Below are 18,031 nucleotides of genomic sequence, written 5' to 3' on the forward strand. Positions count from 1 at the left end.
GATTTTTTTTATTATCACAACATACAATATTTTGTGGACAAAATAAATTATCATCCAATCTATAAATTATTATTATTATTATAAAAAGAAACACTAACATCACACCCACTAACTTAAAAATTTGTTACACAATCTCCATCCTTCATATTTTCATAATCTCAACCAATCTTTATATAATAAAAATTTACAAACTGTTAAAAAGGTTAAGAACATTCAATTTTGTGTTACTTATAGATTCATTCATCAAACTCATGGTGATTTTCAATTATGGAATTTTGTTTTTCTCATCATACTTTGTTTTGAAAACATTCTTTTTATTAGATAAAATTTATTAAAAATCATAGAACTTTGTGGGTTCCCTTTGTTCTTTATCATCACTTGTCTCTACCCATATTTTTACATTACACTAAAATTATTTTCTCTATTTGTATAATCAATCAATGTCAAACAACATTTACATCTTTAAGGATCAAACTCCCCCTGCAACAAAATTATACTAATTTTACATTTGCAAAGTTAACAAGTTGTGATGCACCACTCTCTCTCTCTCTCTCTCTCTCTCTCTCTTTCACTCTCACCTTTTCCTTCCTGAAACAGTTTTCTTCACAGCTCCAACAGACACCAAAAACTGGTCAAGGGATGAAAGGGTCCTCATGTCATCTGGAGGAAAATAGCTGGCTGCTTTTCCCATGATTGACGAGAAGAGAAGGGACAGTGAAGGCCATGCAGCATTACTTTCCACCAGAAACTCATCCAGAAATGCAAATGCAGCCCTAAAATCAGACCTGCTTGCACTTATTGGACCAGCAAAGTGAGCAGGGATTATTCTCTTGAATCTCCAATCTCTGGAAATGCTATCAACCCACTCTCTAACCTGGATCATAATAAGTAACACAAAATGTCAATCCAGGTCATTTTCATCTATTTTTTTTCCCTCAACATTTTCAATTCAAATTTGTGACTCTCAGAATTAACTTGGTTTAGTTAGTTTTCACTTTTAGTCCAGAGTTTAATCATTGTACACTATTAGAAAAGGTGGTAAATATGAACTTGTAAATAGTAATTGCAAAAGTTAACAAACTTATCTGATAACAATTTGTGATTGAATGACAATGTAAAAAAATCTTACTTTGTCAATATATTATGATTGATATCATGAAGCATAAACACCAGACTTAACTAGGAAACAGACATTCCTACAAAGCTAGAGCCTAAAATATAAAACATAAGGGCAACACACATATACTGTTGAGGGATTAACATATCATATTCCCTCCTCTGCAAATGAAAAATAGGCACTATGTGGAAACAAAAGTAAGAATAGAAAAGAAGAATAGTAACAATTTTTATGTGGAAAACCCTTCTCAATGAAAGTAAGGAAAAAATCGAGGGACCTAGTTGTTGGGTTTGTTATAAACTTAAATGTATTAGCCGTTGTGGGTATTTAATGTACTAGCTGTTAGAGTCTAGGTAATTAATGAATTAGCCGTTTATAGCCTTTTTGTCTGATTTGAGTATAACAGCAAGAAAATTGTAGGAATATAAATTGTATTGTAGATTGCATGAAAACAACAACAACATGAGGTGAATCAATTTTTTTCACAATAGAGAGTTTGTTGTCTACACTAGTCAAGTAAAAGATCTCCACATAGAAAATAAGACTACAAATAGTCTCTATTTCTTGAATTAGATGATAAGTATGATCGTGTCAGGTCTTTTATACTAATATGACAATTTATGGAATTATACTTAAGTCCAAAGTAAAAGGTGTGGACATTATTGTTAATGACTCAATTTGAGGTGCTACTGCTGGTTTATCTAAACGGACTAAGATGTTTGTGAAAACAGTATTTCAACTATTGCAGGTTTTAACAAGCTGAAGGTTTGTAAATCTTGCTTTAGAGATCCTAATTCAAGGTTCAAAGGTTTTGATGTGGAGGTGTGAAAGTTGATGACAAAATATTGAATTTCGTTATAGCTTGGCATCTTAAACCAAGAGGGAGCAATCATGATCTTTTAAACGAAGGTAATTTGATTTTTCTTTATGCACTTAAGAGGAAAATTAGGGAAAATTAGTCTTATGTTATCTGTGGCATCATGCTTAAGGCAAAAGGATTTCCGGATTATAAGTTTCCTTATGCTATGTTTATCTCTGAAGATCTTGAGCATTTTGACGGCTTCTTAGATGGAGAAATATCACAAAAGTAAGATGGTTGGGCTTTTGAGGACTATGGTCCTGCACTTGATGTTCCAATGAAAAATGTCAGGGAAGAAAATCAAGGTGAATATTGTTCTTTTGGGAAACTCTTGCTTTCAAGGCTCAAGTCTCTTGCTGAAGCTCAGAGGACAACAAAAGAAGGTTGAACTTTTTCAAAATCTGGAGCTGCAAATTGCTCAGCTCCGATTGTTCCTATATATTGTGTTTGTTTTCTTTGTAATGTTTGAGCTTGTTTATTGTCGTGCTTATGAGATTTTAGTCAAGTTACGAAATGTGATGTACTACAATCTCTTTTATTAATGAAAATCTAAGTCTTTGTGTGATAAAGAATATTCAGATTTCTTAATCTTTTAAAAATATACAATTACATTTAATGATGTCTTATAGGAACTAGATCGGAAACTCAAAAAGGGAAAGGAAACTCAAACAAAGGAATTGAGAATTGCATATAGAAGTTTCAGAGATTCTTTTACAAACACACCACTTGCACTTCAAGGGTCGAGGAACCTCCCACTAATCAACAAATTTTCTCCCCTCCCCCTAAACCTGAAAACACACCTCTCTCTCTCTATATATATACAAGTTTCCCAACGCAACAACAAACTTATCTACTAACAGATTTCACAGCTGTTTGAATTAAAACAAATAGCTTCATTTTCCTTTTCCCTTGTTCTTTTTTTATGAACCTTCATAATAGGAGGTTGTGTCCTAACAACGTCAAAGAGGGTGAAGAAGAATTTTGTTGTTTTACATGACCCCGAGACTGGATAAGAACACATAATTTATCAAGATGAAAGAAAGTTGTTAGCGTCAAATAGGGGGAGTTTGTTGACAAGTGATGCAATGCCTCCTACAAGTGATGAAGATTTGAAGATATCAACCTTATGTTGGATCTAATATTGATGTGTGTCTAGTTTGATTATTAGTTAAACTGTATGGGATAAGATGTTAAAAGACAAAGGAATGAGGTTTTAGAAGTTGTAGAAAAGTTATTTAGAAATTTCTGATTTAATCCATTAAACTGTTCAAAGTGAAATATGAAAAATAAAAAAAAAACAAATTATATCAGATTTACATATTAGAAAATCAAAGGCAACATCTGAAACTTGTCTGACTTAATTGATTAAATCACATTTAATCAGATGTGCAACCGATTAAACTGATTTTAACCTACTAAAATGCATGAGTTCTGTTTATCTAGAACCCACCAAGAACATTTTAACAGATATATCCGCCAGTATAAAATATTGAAGGATATCATACTATTTTGGAACGCCATTGCACATTACACTGAAGGACATATGTCTGACATAAATTTAACTACATCCAGGACAGAGTAATGTAAAAAAGAAAATATTTTAAGGTTAAACAGATAGTTGTCAACTAATAGCTATACATCAAATAGAACCAGATCAAAATATTCTTAATAGAAAATAAATTATATGACAGATAGTGTATTACCTTCTCAGGAACTTTGCTGAAGACCAGAGTCTTAACAATTGGTGAAACTATCAACTTTTGTGACATCTGTGCAAAGCTTGCATTGGGTTCTAAAAGATTTGATGGACCAAGAAACAAGATTTGTAGGACCATTCTTTCCCATCCTGCAGAATAGAACAATCTGGTTCAAATGAAAAGTAACATGCTTTGTGCAAGTTGAAAACAATAATAATCACAATATCGAGCCAACCTTTTTGTCGGTTCCTTTTGTCGTCAACTACAGGTTCATCAGGTACCTCCTTTCCTTTACTGAGAAGTTTCACAGCCAAACCATTTTTCGCAGATGCTAACAAGGATTCTTTGCTTATACACTCAGGTGGTTGTCTTGGGACAAAAATAACAGCATCTGTCACCAATAGTGTTTTTGAAGGTTTGTGGTAGAAAGCTACCTCAACATAAGGTCCAATTCCTGAAACAACCACAAGCAAATAAGATTTTTCATCATGGATTTACAAGCATTGAAAGGAATTTTGAAGAGATTCTACAAGTCATATTATACCAGTACTTCACAAATATTTGGTTAAGCTTATGAAAGTGACTTATGTATTATAACCTCTCCCACCTTTCATTTCATCAATGTGGTTTGAGAACATGAAAAGGAGGGATCAGTGGAAGAACAAGTTACGAGAGTAGATTCCATGTTATTTAGTAATGTGAAAAGGGAGAGAGACACAAAAAAGGACATTGGAAGTTGTTACAAAGCATCTCAAGGTAAATAATATCTTCAAATGTTGATACTTAAACATGTCAAATGACAACATGTGATCCATGTAATTATTGACTTTACCTAGTGATAAGGATTCTTTCTTTTTTTATTGTAGTCTATTTCAATAAACTTCATTGTAAAATTTATAGAAGACAGCTTATTTAATAAACTCTGATTAAACAAGTGTTATAATTTTTAGTTCTTTACTCAAACACGCCTCAAGTCTAAAATTATGTATGAAGAAGTGGCAATTACCAACTTCTGGTGAGCTTAGAATCTTTTGCTCTATTTCTCCAGCCCAAGGAGTGGATAAATCATTGTCTTTCAAGGTTTTAGCACGAAAAATACCAAAGAATTCCAATGGTAAGTTCAATGGCCAACTCCATTGCCTTGGTGCCACCCACACCTGAGCAAGGGGAAATTTTCTAGAAAATGGACCAACAAATACTTTGTGCTCATAAGCAAAAGTGGGGAGGACAATATATTCAACAGGAGCCCCCAATTCCTTAATAAGCTGCAAGAAACAAAAAAAAAAAGGCATGTTAAGAATGCATAACAGAATCACCCTCTCAATATGTTTTGTTTTTACAATATTCATGTTTCATAAAAGTAACCTTGGATCAAGTCATACAAAAATTGCCAAGCAGCATTGATAAGGAATCAAAGTTTGCATTAGTCTCTTCAAGTTTGCAGATTTCTATACACTAACGTTGTTTTACTTTCATTGAGGTCTACTACCATTTACAAGTTTGCAAGCTCAAAGTAAGAGACTAGGCTGTCAGAGTGGAACCTGAATACACTCATCAGTTGGTGCTATGGGAGCATGAACCCATAAGCCCCCAGATTTGAGTTTGATAACAGTCATTCTTATGTTTGTGGAAACACTGCTGAAGCCTAATGCCTGCTCTTGTTCGAATAGCCATATACAACCTTTCACAGCCTACAACATGATTCAGAGAACATTTCCTGTTAGTGTCTCCAAAACAGAACTTCCTGCCAAAATTTGTAGCAAAACGTTCACAACAAATAACATGACTTCTATGTACAAGGAAATACCAACAACATGCCACTAAGCTTTTTATGCAAAGCCAAAACAAAACTTATTTCACCAAGTAGTTAAAAGCATTTGATTTGAATTGAATCCAATGAAAGTAGAGAATACAGTGATTTGCACATCTAGTCTCAGGAATTACTTCATTGTTCATTCAACCAATAATCCTTATATAGCGTGAAATAACTTTTCCAGAGAAATTAGATAAAAAAAATGTTGACATTGTAAAGGTTTTTTACAGCATCATCCAAAAAGAAATAACCAAACTTGTTGATCTCTTTATAACAACTACCTTAAAAGTCGTTAGGATGATTTCTGATTGATTCAGAGAGCACAAACTTTTGCATTCATGAGATAACTACATTACTATAAACATCAAGTCATAGATAACTCAAGGAACAAAAACCTCAACCAAATCAATTAAATGATCAAAGTAGTCATCCAAACATCAGATAAACCAAGACTGCATACCTCAGTCCTAATAGTGCGCCTGTTCAGAAAAGGACCAAGTGGGAAAGGAAATCCAGTGATGTTAAAGTAAAACCTGCCACCAGAATTGCTCTTTGAGACACTTGGGGTGGCAGAAGCAGAAGCCACAGCCAAATTGGAAACGTCTCTTCTTTTTGGCCTTGGTTTCTGATGCAAGCAAAGACCCTTCAAAGATCCCCCAAAACAACTTGAAGATGAGTCACCCAAATAGATGGGGTTCTGCAAAAGTGTGGACTTTGGAGAAGAAACAGCAATGGGTGCCACCATTTTCTGAAGAACCTCACTTTGTCACCATAAAGCAATGGTTTTGAAACTGTAATCATCAAATGCAGTGGGAAGCCTCGTTGGATATGCTTTCGACACGTGGAATCTGTTGGTGGATAGTTCTACAGAGATGTTTATGGACCTCAAATTAATTGTGGAAGCTGTGAAGTAAGGTTAATGTTTGAAGTGTACGAGAAAAAAATAACTAACTTGAGATTAGGACAAAATTTAGAGAAAGTTTTGTTTTTGGACTATGTTGCCTCTCTAATTAAAATTAGAGTTTGAGCTTAATAACTCATTTGTCTTAAATTCAATTTTAGTTCTAATCTTTAAAGTGTGTTTGTATGTATTTGTTACATTTTGATTAATTGAGTGTTTTTAATAATACTTTAAGTGAACAAGTTAAATGTTCAATCAACACAAAATAAATGAAACATATTTAAAATTGAATATCATACATGTGAGTTTTTTTTAGAAGACTAAATATTTTTAGTACGGTGATGTTTTAACAATTTTTTTTAACAATTATCCCAATCACAAACTACCACCTAAATTATTATAAAAACTTGTCAAAAAAATTGTTAAAAAAATATTTTCCATACTTTTATTTAAGATAAGAGGTAATATTTTGGATTAAATAAAAAACAAAAATTATATCTAAACCTATTTCATTTGCATGAAAGTTTAATGCAAATTACTGAAAACAATCTTCAATTTTGATTAAAACAAGAATTTAACAGTTATGTAATTTTATTATCAACTAATTATAAATGGTAATAATAAGTATATATATTTATAATTAAATAACAATAATAATGTACAAATATAAATATAATTGCACTATGTATAATTAAACAATACATTATAAACTTGGTGGAGTTTTGAATTGCTTCTTTTTGGAAAAGTTTGATTTTTAATTATAAAATGTCACTATTTTTTTAAACGCTTGTATCAAAATCTATGTAATAAATTTTATTCGTTTTTATGCAAATATTGGAAATAAAAACAAAATACCAATAAGACAACTTTGTATAATTAAAAGTAGGATAAATAATGATTTTGATATTTGAATACGTAAATCAGTATGATTTAATTTCAATGAGGATAAAAGTAGTCCTTGGAAGCAAACTTTGTGATTGAATGTATATAAAAATGTAATAATTATATTGTGTTATTAAATTTTGTGAACTGTAATATGTAATATTTCAGGATCAATTTAATATTAAATTATTTTTTTAAGAACTTTTTGATACTAGGTTATTAAGTTTAAGATTAATTATACTACTTTACATAATAAGTACCGATCACTAATCAATTGATTAAAATAATAAATATTAATCACTGGTTCAAATTCATTTGTTTAAAATAAATAAATAAAATGTATTTTCACAACCAGGTGGCCTTAAAATAATTTTAGTAATGGGTACCACAATTTGTAATATATAGGAAAAACTTTTTTTCTATTATTGGTGTCTGAAATATTCCTAAAGAACCAAACTTCATAATTCAAAAAGTATAACCAGAATACGATGAAAGCATTTATAAGAAAGAACTACTACAATTAATATTTTAAATAAGGCTTAATAGTGTTTTTAAGTCTTAAAAAATGTAGGATGAATTCAACTTTGATCTTTTAAATTTAAAGATGAATTAGTATCCAAAATTTGATAAAAAAAAACCTTTTACAAAATTTAAGGGACAATTTTGTAAAAAAAAAATAAAAATCTGAAGAACAAAACTGAATTTACTCTTGATTTTAGAGACTAAACACGTAGTTAATTTTTTGAAACAATAATTAATCTTATATATTCAAAGCATATAAATAAGTTTCATAAAAGCTGTATTATCAAGTTAGGTTATATTTTTTAAAACAAGTTTTGTGGAATAGCCAAATACTAGACTAAACCGTGTTTTCAGTTTCATTGTATGTTCAAATAATCACATGATAAAAGTTTAAAATGAATATAAACTTGTTCGAATGCATTGAATAATTGCTTTTCAGCAAATGAATACTCTGTAGAAGTTCATTTCAGACTGCAGAAGTACACACACAAATGGAATAAACTGTTTCATGTATTTAAATCCTTTGACAAACTCCATTATGCCTGCATAAACTATGACAGATGCATTTCTTAAACATGGTGCCAGTTCTTCTATACAGCCAGACATACATTAAACATACACTTCCTAAGTAGAGTAGCAGAAGTTGAAGCAACCAAGCATAGAGAGGAAGGTCAATAATTTCAAATTATGCAGATTGTATTTCCATACATAGCAGACAAATAGCAAGATTACTATGTACAACTTAAGAAACATAATAGTATAAGCTGTATTGGAAGTAACATCCATGTGTCCATCCATACAAAATAAAACTTGACATAATCAGACAAATACTTGCCACCAGGAAAAAGGCACAAGCATTTATCATTACCCAACCACACAGCCCTGGTTCCACCAACTAGCCAACTTCAACTAAAGCTAAAATCAAGACTCAAGTATACAGAGATTGAGAGTGACCCTGAATGGGAAGATAAATGAGAGCTTGTAAAAGGGATGTCGGCTAATTACAAAGTAGAAGATATATGTTGTTGACTTAATGCTTGCAAAGTTGGCGCCTGTACTAGTTCACAATCTTAAGCGATGATTTCCCTGACAAGCCAATCCAAACTAGGATAAGAGAAGTACAAAATGAGAAAAGATGGGAGGGCAAACAGAATTGTAACAAGTACATACAGAGCCAAAATGGCAGCACTGGCCGGTATTGCATATAAGACAATCAAAAGAAATATAATGACCAATGGGAACTTTGCCGTCACCTGGACAAAGAACAACAGTGACTTCCGAAAATAAACATAGAGTCTTTCCATATTGAGGAGATTACCAGTATTGCCATGATATTGATTATAATTTGATACCTCTGGATGGCGGACTTGCCCCCTCCGATGGTTTCCATGGCTTACCTGGCTTCCCATGGTTAAATTGTCTTTAAGTGAGTGTTGTTGGTTATCACCACATAAAGGTGAATGTGATTTCAGTCTATCACCATTCATGCTCTCAACCATCCAGAGAAGAAAGTAGTTTTTGCGAGGGAATTTAAGATTTCCACGGTAAACTAAACGGAAAGATAGAAGGTTGCACCATGGACAGGAGATAAAAAGAGGAAGTTGAACAGGCAGTGTTGGAAATTTCACAACAGCCCATTGCAATCCAAGGATGCAATTTTTACAAAGAGTATGGCCACACCATAAAACATAGGGCACGTTTTCAACAATATTGAAAGATTCCCAGCATATTGGGCATTCCAGTCCTTCCTCTCTGCCTATAATAGAAGTCTCGTCATCAGAACATTCTGACGTAGAATGAGTAGGCTTTGAAGAATCACTTTTCACTCCCACAGTTCCAGCAATGCAATTTGATGCAAAGCTCCACATTCTGAATTACAATATGTAAATAATCAATCAGGAAGTATCATCCAGATGTCAATTTATCATTAATGCTCACCCAAAAGCATAAATCAGTAACATACCTGCAGGACAAACTCACATGAGTAACAAGAATAAACCATAAAATATAAACAAAAAAAAAAGCGATAATAATATTTTGACTCGACAATACAAATTTTGTATAGACTGAAATTAAATTCATTTGAAGTAAAGCTATAGCCATCATCATATGCAATCCAGTTAATCTACTGAATGCATTTGACACACTTTCTATAACCATCACCAATCAGGAACCATATTAACACCATTAATATACATTTTGTACCTATAAAGATTTTCTTTTGAGTTTTCTGTTCCAGTTCCACATTACTCTGTCAGTAGTTAAAATCCAACTTTTTCCTATTTATCCTTTGGGATTGGCAGTGAAAGGGCCAGCCAACTGGCAAGAATCTCAGAATCACACACTAACGCATAGAAAGTAATTTCTTTAATCATACTCATGAAAGAACTAATGAATCCGTGTTTGCTACTCCCTAAATATGAAGCATAGGTTAGTAGGATCCAGGGAGCAATCAGCCCTGATGACCTACATATTTCATTAAAAATCAGCTTTCAGTTTTTGATAAAAAAAATGGCTATATGCCACTACCTCCAACCCTACATAATTAATAAACATGGAACCAGAGGAACTCATACCCAAGTAGATGAAAAGACATTAGCAAATAAAATCTCAAAACAGCATAGCATCTAGCCATATAAAAAGTTTTGTTTTCAAGAAGTTACCTTCAGTCCTAAGAAGAATTTTCCAACCACTGTTTTGTACAGAATGCTAGACATGAAGAACACAAACATAGGCATGTGTGGATGTATTCACGATTACAATCTACAGGTATGATCATGAAGCGTGCACACAACACTACTATAGTTGATGGTATATAAATATAGTTCAATCCAGTCACCAATCAGTAAACAAACACGAGTAACATGTTTAACTAGCTGCTTACTCTTATATGCACTGACTCAACGGTATAGCATAACTCAACCATACAGTTATATTAACATTTAACTTCAAAACTCACCACCTAGTGATCAGCATTACACTTTTCGTTTTGGCCAAGCACACGAAAAGCTTGGCATGTAGATACCAATGAAATCAATTATTGTGTACGCAAATGCATACTAGCTAAAAGTTTAACTCCAAAGTTCCAACCCATTTAAGTTACTAATAACTTTATAGCAGATAAGAAACTTACCAGGCCAATCTCCTATGTTTGAATTTTATGAATTTAGGAGAAAGAAACACAAATTTTTTTATATATAAAAAAGAAGAAGCATAAAACCAATTTTTTTATCCATGTATACTAAAAACCATGCCTTTATTTCTTGAATAACCCTATCACCCAATTCAGAGATCAGGAGACCGTTTAAAAGGCAGAATTTTAAGGGAAAAGATTCCATATTCTCACTTCTGCATAGTTCATATCAAACTTCACCTCATTTCATGAAATCATTTCATAGCTAGCCCCAATTCAAATGGGGACTCAGAAATCAAATTCAGCTTCTTAAAAATCCCAAAGCCCCCATAAACAACAGCACCCTATCAAAACGGTCAACATTTTAACCAGTTAATCAACAAGAAAAAAAGAAAAGCAAATTTTAATCCCAAATTATTTATCAGCAAAAAACCTAATTCAAAAACCAAGCGTCTAAGTAACACGAAAAGAAAAAGAAGAATAAGCAGAAACGAAATTGGATGGGGAAAAGAAGAGAATACCGATTAGGCGCAAAATTAGAGACTTGGTGAAGAGGAGGAGAGGAGAGTGACAGTGGCACCATGTAAGAAAGGGAGAAATGGTGGTTTCTCCAATTTGACTGAAACCAACTCATTGATAAACGACGTCGTTTATTGACCTGGTCCCACCCATGCAAAGGCCTTGATGTCTAACTGAGTGATAAAAAATGGTACAAGATTCTCTCCACACACCTAAAATTTTTACATTCATTTGATAATATCCTTACTTATTTTTTACTTTCTTATTTCTTGAAAAGATACAAAAATTTATATTTTTATAACCATTTTACCTTTACATTCTGTGTTAAATGAACGTAAAAGTATATCATGATATCATTATTCTATATAAAAAGATTATGTGTCAAATGAATGTAAAAGTGTATCATGATATCATTACTCTATATAAAAAGTTATGCGCAAAGAGAAGCAAAAATATTCATGATATACGTGATGTTTTAAGTTTAAGTATTTATGAATAATGGGTAAATAGTAATATCATTATAAATGAGTACAAATATATATTATTCATATTAACATATATCAATTACTTCGTAAAAAATTAAATTAAAATTAAATTTATATTTTATGATAAATTTAATTAAAATTAAAATTTAATTTATATTTTGTTATGTTAAATTTAATCAAAATTATATTTATATTTAATTTAATTTACATCATAAAAATGGTTAACACACATACATGCATGTGTTTTCACTTTATTATTCTGAATTTGAAGGAACACTCAACAAAGATTTAGTTTACATTAAGATTAGATGACATAATAAAGACATTTTCGAGAAAGATTAACTCAGAGTACATAAAATGTTTGGTAAAAATATCTTTTAAGGTATATGTTTACTACATGGTATTATAATTAGTTGGAAGAATAATTTACAAAAAGAAAAGTCGTAGTTTATCAATCACTAAAGCAAAATATACTACTATGACTGAAGTTGTGAAAAATTCTAGTCATAGAGCTAAAGGTGCAAGACCAGATTGTCATTGTCTATTGTGACAAAAACAACACTATACAGTTATACAAGCTCCACATATGTCGTGGAAGAATGAAATAGATTGATATCAAGCAGTATTTTACAAGAAAGGGTCTTACTTGAGGGCTTGTGAAGATGATGAAGGTTTGAAAACATTATAATCCCTCTAATATGATTACAAATGTTGTACTTGGTAACAAGTTCTTTTATTGTTTGAACTTGATCCAACTAATTGATGATTAATCATGTAATGGGCTTATGGCAAGTAACAATTCTCATTCAAGAATTTGTAATGAACTAAGGTAGAGATTTGTGGAGATTGGTTTAATAAAATCAAAGTTCCTATTTCATCTGACTTTTCCATATTGTTTAAAGTTCAAGATCATATACTTGTTCAATTATGTATATTTTGACCAATGTACTTGTCTTTTATAAAAGCATTTGATGACATTATACTTTAATTTTCTTTTCTACTTGTATCATTTAAAGAGTCTTCCTAAGTGATGTTTCAAACTCAATAATGGAATCATTGTTAAACCTGTCTTTTCTACTAGTTTAAAGGTCGTTTACAAAAGTTAGTTATGGTGATCATTGGCTAATGAAAATAATATGTCTTGGAAAGTCCCACATCATTTTGGAAAAGCAAAGGAGTGGGTGATAACAGCTATAATGGACTCTAATTCTATTGTGTTTCTTGCTCCAAATCAAAGACACTTTAAGTTTGTATTTAGGTTAAATTTTTGCTTTAGAGAGTTTGGGTGTACTTGGAGATCAAAGGGCATGGGAAAGTGGTTTATGAGTAGTACAAATATTCGTAGTGTTATTTTTTGGTTGTCTTTAAATTACTATCCTAAACTGATGCTCATGAATGATTATAGTAATTACTGTAATATTACACAATAAATAAAAAATGACATTGTGAATAACTAAAATCAAGAGTCATAAATGACAAGATATTGATCATAATATTTCATTCTATCTTACTTGCAATTTCAAGTATTCTAAAACATTATTACACTCCAATCAAGATAATCAATCATTACATATTCAAGTCATTCAAATATAATTTTAATTAGCAAATTACAATAGAATTTTAATTAACAAATTACGATTAATTCTACACCAATGCAACCAATCAAACAATTTTTTGGACCAAGTCCAGTAACCACGAGAGAGTCACTCATCAAACCAAACATTTTGAACCCATCTTTTTCTACCACACAGAAAAAACCTTGGAGGCTACTACTTTATAGAATCGATACCAATCTTACTACTAACCTTGTCTTTAGAGTGAATCTTCCACTTACAAAGAGGCTATTCAAAACCCATGTTGGATTAAGGCAATGAAAGTTGAAATTTGTGCTCTAAATTTAAATCAGACTTGGGAGATTGTTGTGACTCCTTCTAATGTTAAACCCATCAGAAGCAAATGAGTTTACAAGATCAAGCGCAGAGCTGATGGTAGTATTGAACGCTACAAAACATGACTTGTTGCAAATGGTTTTTCTCAAATTGAAGGTATTAATTACGTGGAGACTTTCTCCTAGTCAAGATGACTACAATATGTGATGTTCTTGCTTTAACTTCAATCTCAATCAATGTATTTGGAGCAACTAGATATTAATAATGCTTTCTTATAGGGGGATTTAACAAAAGATGTTTACATAACTATCCCCTTGTCATTAATGACTATTCTAGCTCACATTGTTGTAAACTTTAGCCTTTTTACCAAAATCAATGGAACTAATTTTAGAGTCCTCATAGTGTAGTGTATGTTGATGATATAGTCTTGGTTGGTATATTGCTTGCATGAAATTCTAACTATTAAGCAGGTCCTAAACTTTAATTTTCACATTAAGAATTTAGGGCCTCTTAAGTATTTCTTGGGTCTGGAGTCAATATATAATATATTGGGATTCCTATTTGCCCACAAAAGTATTGCTTAGATTTGTTATCCAAATTCGGTAAGTTGGGGTGCAAGCCATCTACTACTCCTATTGATTCCTCACTTTGTCTTCATCAAGATTCAAGTGATGTAATGCTTGATCCTCTTTACTACAGATGTCTGATTGGTCATTTATTATACCTTACAAGCACACGTCCAAACTTTTTCTTTTTAGTCCAACAATTAAGTTAATTTATGGCTAACCAAACCCAAACTCACTTCCAGGTTGCGATGCATGTTCTTAAATATCTTAAAGGTTATCCCAAGAAGGCCTTCTATCTTAGGCATGATTCTTTGGTTCATATTATGGGTTTTAGTGACACAGATTGAACCACTTGCACAAATTCTTGTTTATCTGTTACATGATATTGCCTTTTTATTGGCGGTTCTTGTTGAGATAAGATCGTCTAGAGAGACTGGATCATCTAAGCATATCTGATTTTGAAATTTAACAAACAACATTAAACGATATAGTCTTAGGAAGAAGGAAGCGTTTGGAGAAAATAAACATAGACACAAACATGAGAATATATATATATATATATATATATATATATATATATATATATATATATATATATATATATATATATATCCCTGAGTGATCACAAGAGAGAGCGCCTGAACATTAGACAACCTTTTAGAATCACCCAGACACATGTCCAACCAAGACGTAGGCAAATAAAGGAGTGAAAAACAATTAAAAGTGTATCTATCCACTAGTGCAGAACGGGCTATAGACGTCCGTTCTGTGGGTCTTTTGACGTCCGACCTCCAACGGACGTCTATGTGGGTGACGTCTATGTAGACGTCCGTTGTGTCAGGCCGGACGTCTATATAGACGTCCGTTGTGTCAGGCCGGACGTCTATATAGACGTCCGCTATGTCAGGCGGACGTCTATATAGACGTCCGCTGTGAACCTCTCGGACGTCTATACACTACTGCAGAAAGGGCTTTATTAGACGGGTTATTTAGGGTTATTTACGGGTTATTTAGGATTACAGGGTTTGGACGTTTGTTTGTGCACTGCAACACGTCTGAAGAGCAGATTCGAAATGAAAATGGAGGGAGATGGAGGAGTAAACGACCTAAAACGTAGGCCAAAAACGCCGCCCAAGAACACGCTACAAACTGCACAAAAATGCACAGAAAACGACTTTTAATCGGTTCAAATGAAAGATATTTCATCACTGAACAATTTAATCGGAATAAAAGTAAGATTAAATGGTCCAAAACAGATAAAAACCAACCTGGAAATGCAAGGCGCAAAGGGAACTCTCACGGGTTCGCATAACTCCTCGCGGGTTCGCGTTTTGGTTAGTAAGTCCTTATTTTAAACGTCTTTTGAACGTCCGTCCTGAAGGGGGACGGACGTTTAATATATATAGACGTCCGTCCCCTCCAGGACGGACGTTCAAGAGGCTGACAGAGTAGTTGAACCAGTCAGCCCCTTGAACGTTCGTCCTGGAGGGGGACGGACGTCTATATATATTAAACGTCCGTCCCCCTCCAGGACAGACGTTCAAGAGGCTGACTGAGTAGTTGAACCTGTCAACCCCTTGAATGTCCATTAGAGGGGTCAGACGTCTACTGTATTATAGACGTCCGGCCCCGTCTAGGACGGACGTCTCCACACTCAATTATTTACATTTATGCCACCGGTCAATTATTTACGTTGGGGTTTTGGTGGACGGACGTCTATGAGGTGACGTTAAAGATCAATTTTGCACTAGTGATCATAACTGAAAGGTCAATAAGACTAATGCTCTAAAGCTCCTAAATGTTAATCATAAGGGATCTATCAAGTAAAACATGTTTTACAAAGACTTACAAAAGGAATTGTTTAAGGAACACGTGCAAAATATTAGGATAAGTTCTCAAGCTCTGAAACTATCGTATGTATCCTTGAGAAAGATAAAACACTAAAGCTCAATATTTCATATATAAAGCAGTGTTATAAGTAAAAGCATGAAGAAGAGAGAACAAGAGCAAAGACATGATCTAATGAATAGTTAGCTCTATACAATAAGATGTAATCCAAAAGTTGTAATTAATGAAAAACGTCTTATGAATAGTATTATCTAATGAAAAGCGTGTAAAACTTTGTGTATCAAATTGCTTTTCATTTGTAAGTATCTAATGCCTCACAACGAATGTCAATATGCTTTATATTGTCAGACAAACGATATGCTTAAGACGTGGTGTTAAACAAATTATCAACTAAAGCGTATTATAAAAGAAACGCTCTAAAGAAAAGCGTGTTAAACAATATATCTTAAGATTGTTTTTCATTCACAAGCGTCCAACTCTTTATATTGTTTGTCAATATTTGAACGTTGAACTAATCAGATACATTTATTATTGACATGATATATGATGAAATGTTTTTGAACGAAAAATTATCTCTTACGTATATAAACGTTTAAAACATTAAATGAATGTACTGCAAACTACTATTTTGCTTGTATGTTTTGTCCTCGTTCAATGTGCAGGTCAAAAATATACAATGAATATCAAAACCAATGCACATGATAGATAAAGACGTTGAGAAAAGAAGAGAATATTCTGTGAATGTTTCTAGTAAAGACTTATGCTCTGACAAGCCATACAAGTTGCGCTTCAATCAAGATATCAGAAAGCAATGTACCTCTACATGACAAGAGAAGAGAGTGTGACCAGTCAGCAAAAGAGCTATGAAGCCTATCCAACGATCAACTCTACATCCAACGATCATCTCTTCAAGAAAGATATATAAAGAAGATTTGAAGAAGAGAAAAGACTGATGAATGAAGAGCAACAAACTGACGAAGACATAAAATGATGAAGTGAAGAAAAATAAGATGAAGAGAACGATAGAACATCATGCCCAAAATGGGATGAGAGAAAAGAAGAAGGGAAGAATAGAAAAGAGGTTGAATCAAGTAAGATTGAAATGAAGAAGAAAAGAATGAAGTTGAGAGCATATTGAAAAGAAGAGAAGAAAAGAAATAGAGTAATCATTGAACATTCACTCCACTGCTCACCAAGCTCATACATATTGTCTGAAGCTCTTCCATCCAAAGGGAATCAAGAAGAGAAAGAGCATCCAAATGAAAGGCAGTTGAATGATCAATGATGTTGCTGCTCAAATTTTACATCATATACGAATCTTCAATAAAAGGAAAACAACTTCATTGAAGATGAGAAGAAAGAGAAAGAGCCAGTATGCATCCTACTGCTCTTCAAGCTTACACTATCTGATGCTTATCAAGTCAAAGGAACAATCTCACTGAATAAAATAAATAAAGAGCAAGCTCAAGCATGACGATTGAAGATCAACATTGCTGCTCTCCATTCCTACATCGTCTGATGCTTTTCAGTTAAAGAAACAACCTCAAAGTTACAAGATTGTGTGTCATTTTACTTATCCTCTCTAAGAGAGTTAATAGAGTCTGTAACTATATAAGTGTCAGATTTTAATTGTAAACATATCCTCTCATGTGAGAGTTAAACATTTGTACCTTATAATATCCCGTAGTGGATTTATGAATGCCAAGAGTGGTTAGAATACTCAACTAGGAGTGGTTGATACTTAATTAGTTTGCCATGGTTATCGAGAAGAATAATCATGCAAGAGTGACTATACTACTC

At 32.7% G+C, this 18,031-nt stretch overlaps 2 protein-coding genes across 7 annotated transcripts; both read right to left on the reverse strand.

Moving 5' to 3' along the window:
- Window positions 1-327: 327 nt before the first annotated feature.
- Window positions 328-6,291, reverse strand: LOC124836194 (lysine-tRNA ligase). The gene is made up of 6 exons (XM_088114584.1): window positions 5,947-6,291; window positions 5,215-5,364; window positions 4,680-4,938; window positions 3,909-4,127; window positions 3,680-3,822; window positions 328-874 (listed from the first exon to the last, which is right to left on the reverse strand). The coding sequence occupies exons 1-6, from the start codon at window positions 6,229-6,231 to the stop codon at window positions 575-577; spliced, it is 1,356 nt and encodes a 451-aa protein (XP_087970710.1). The 5' UTR covers window positions 6,232-6,291; the 3' UTR covers window positions 328-574.
- A 2,159-nt stretch (window positions 6,292-8,450) lies between these two features.
- On the reverse strand, window positions 8,451-11,580 carry LOC124836197 (uncharacterized). Of its 6 annotated transcripts, none has more exons than XM_047311309.2 (3): window positions 11,446-11,567; window positions 9,144-9,660; window positions 8,451-8,877 (listed from the first exon to the last, which is right to left on the reverse strand). In XM_047311309.2, exons 1-3 carry the CDS (start codon window positions 11,556-11,558, stop codon window positions 8,854-8,856), a joined length of 654 nt encoding a protein of 217 aa, XP_047167265.1. In that variant the 5' UTR covers window positions 11,559-11,567; the 3' UTR covers window positions 8,451-8,853. The 6 variants fall into 6 exon arrangements, with proteins under 6 accessions (XP_047167265.1, XP_047167261.1, XP_047167263.1 ...); XM_047311305.2 differs by having other exon boundaries at window positions 8,962-9,660; XM_047311307.2 differs by adding an exon at window positions 9,997-10,257 and having other exon boundaries at window positions 8,451-9,660; window positions 11,446-11,516.
- Between the last annotated feature and the right edge of the window lie 6,451 nt (window positions 11,581-18,031).

This window comes from Vigna umbellata, chromosome 4, assembly GCF_029865625.1.
Source record: "Vigna umbellata cultivar VRB3 chromosome 4, Vumbellata_1.0, whole genome shotgun sequence".
NCBI classification, from domain to species: domain Eukaryota; kingdom Viridiplantae; phylum Streptophyta; class Magnoliopsida; order Fabales; family Fabaceae; genus Vigna; species Vigna umbellata.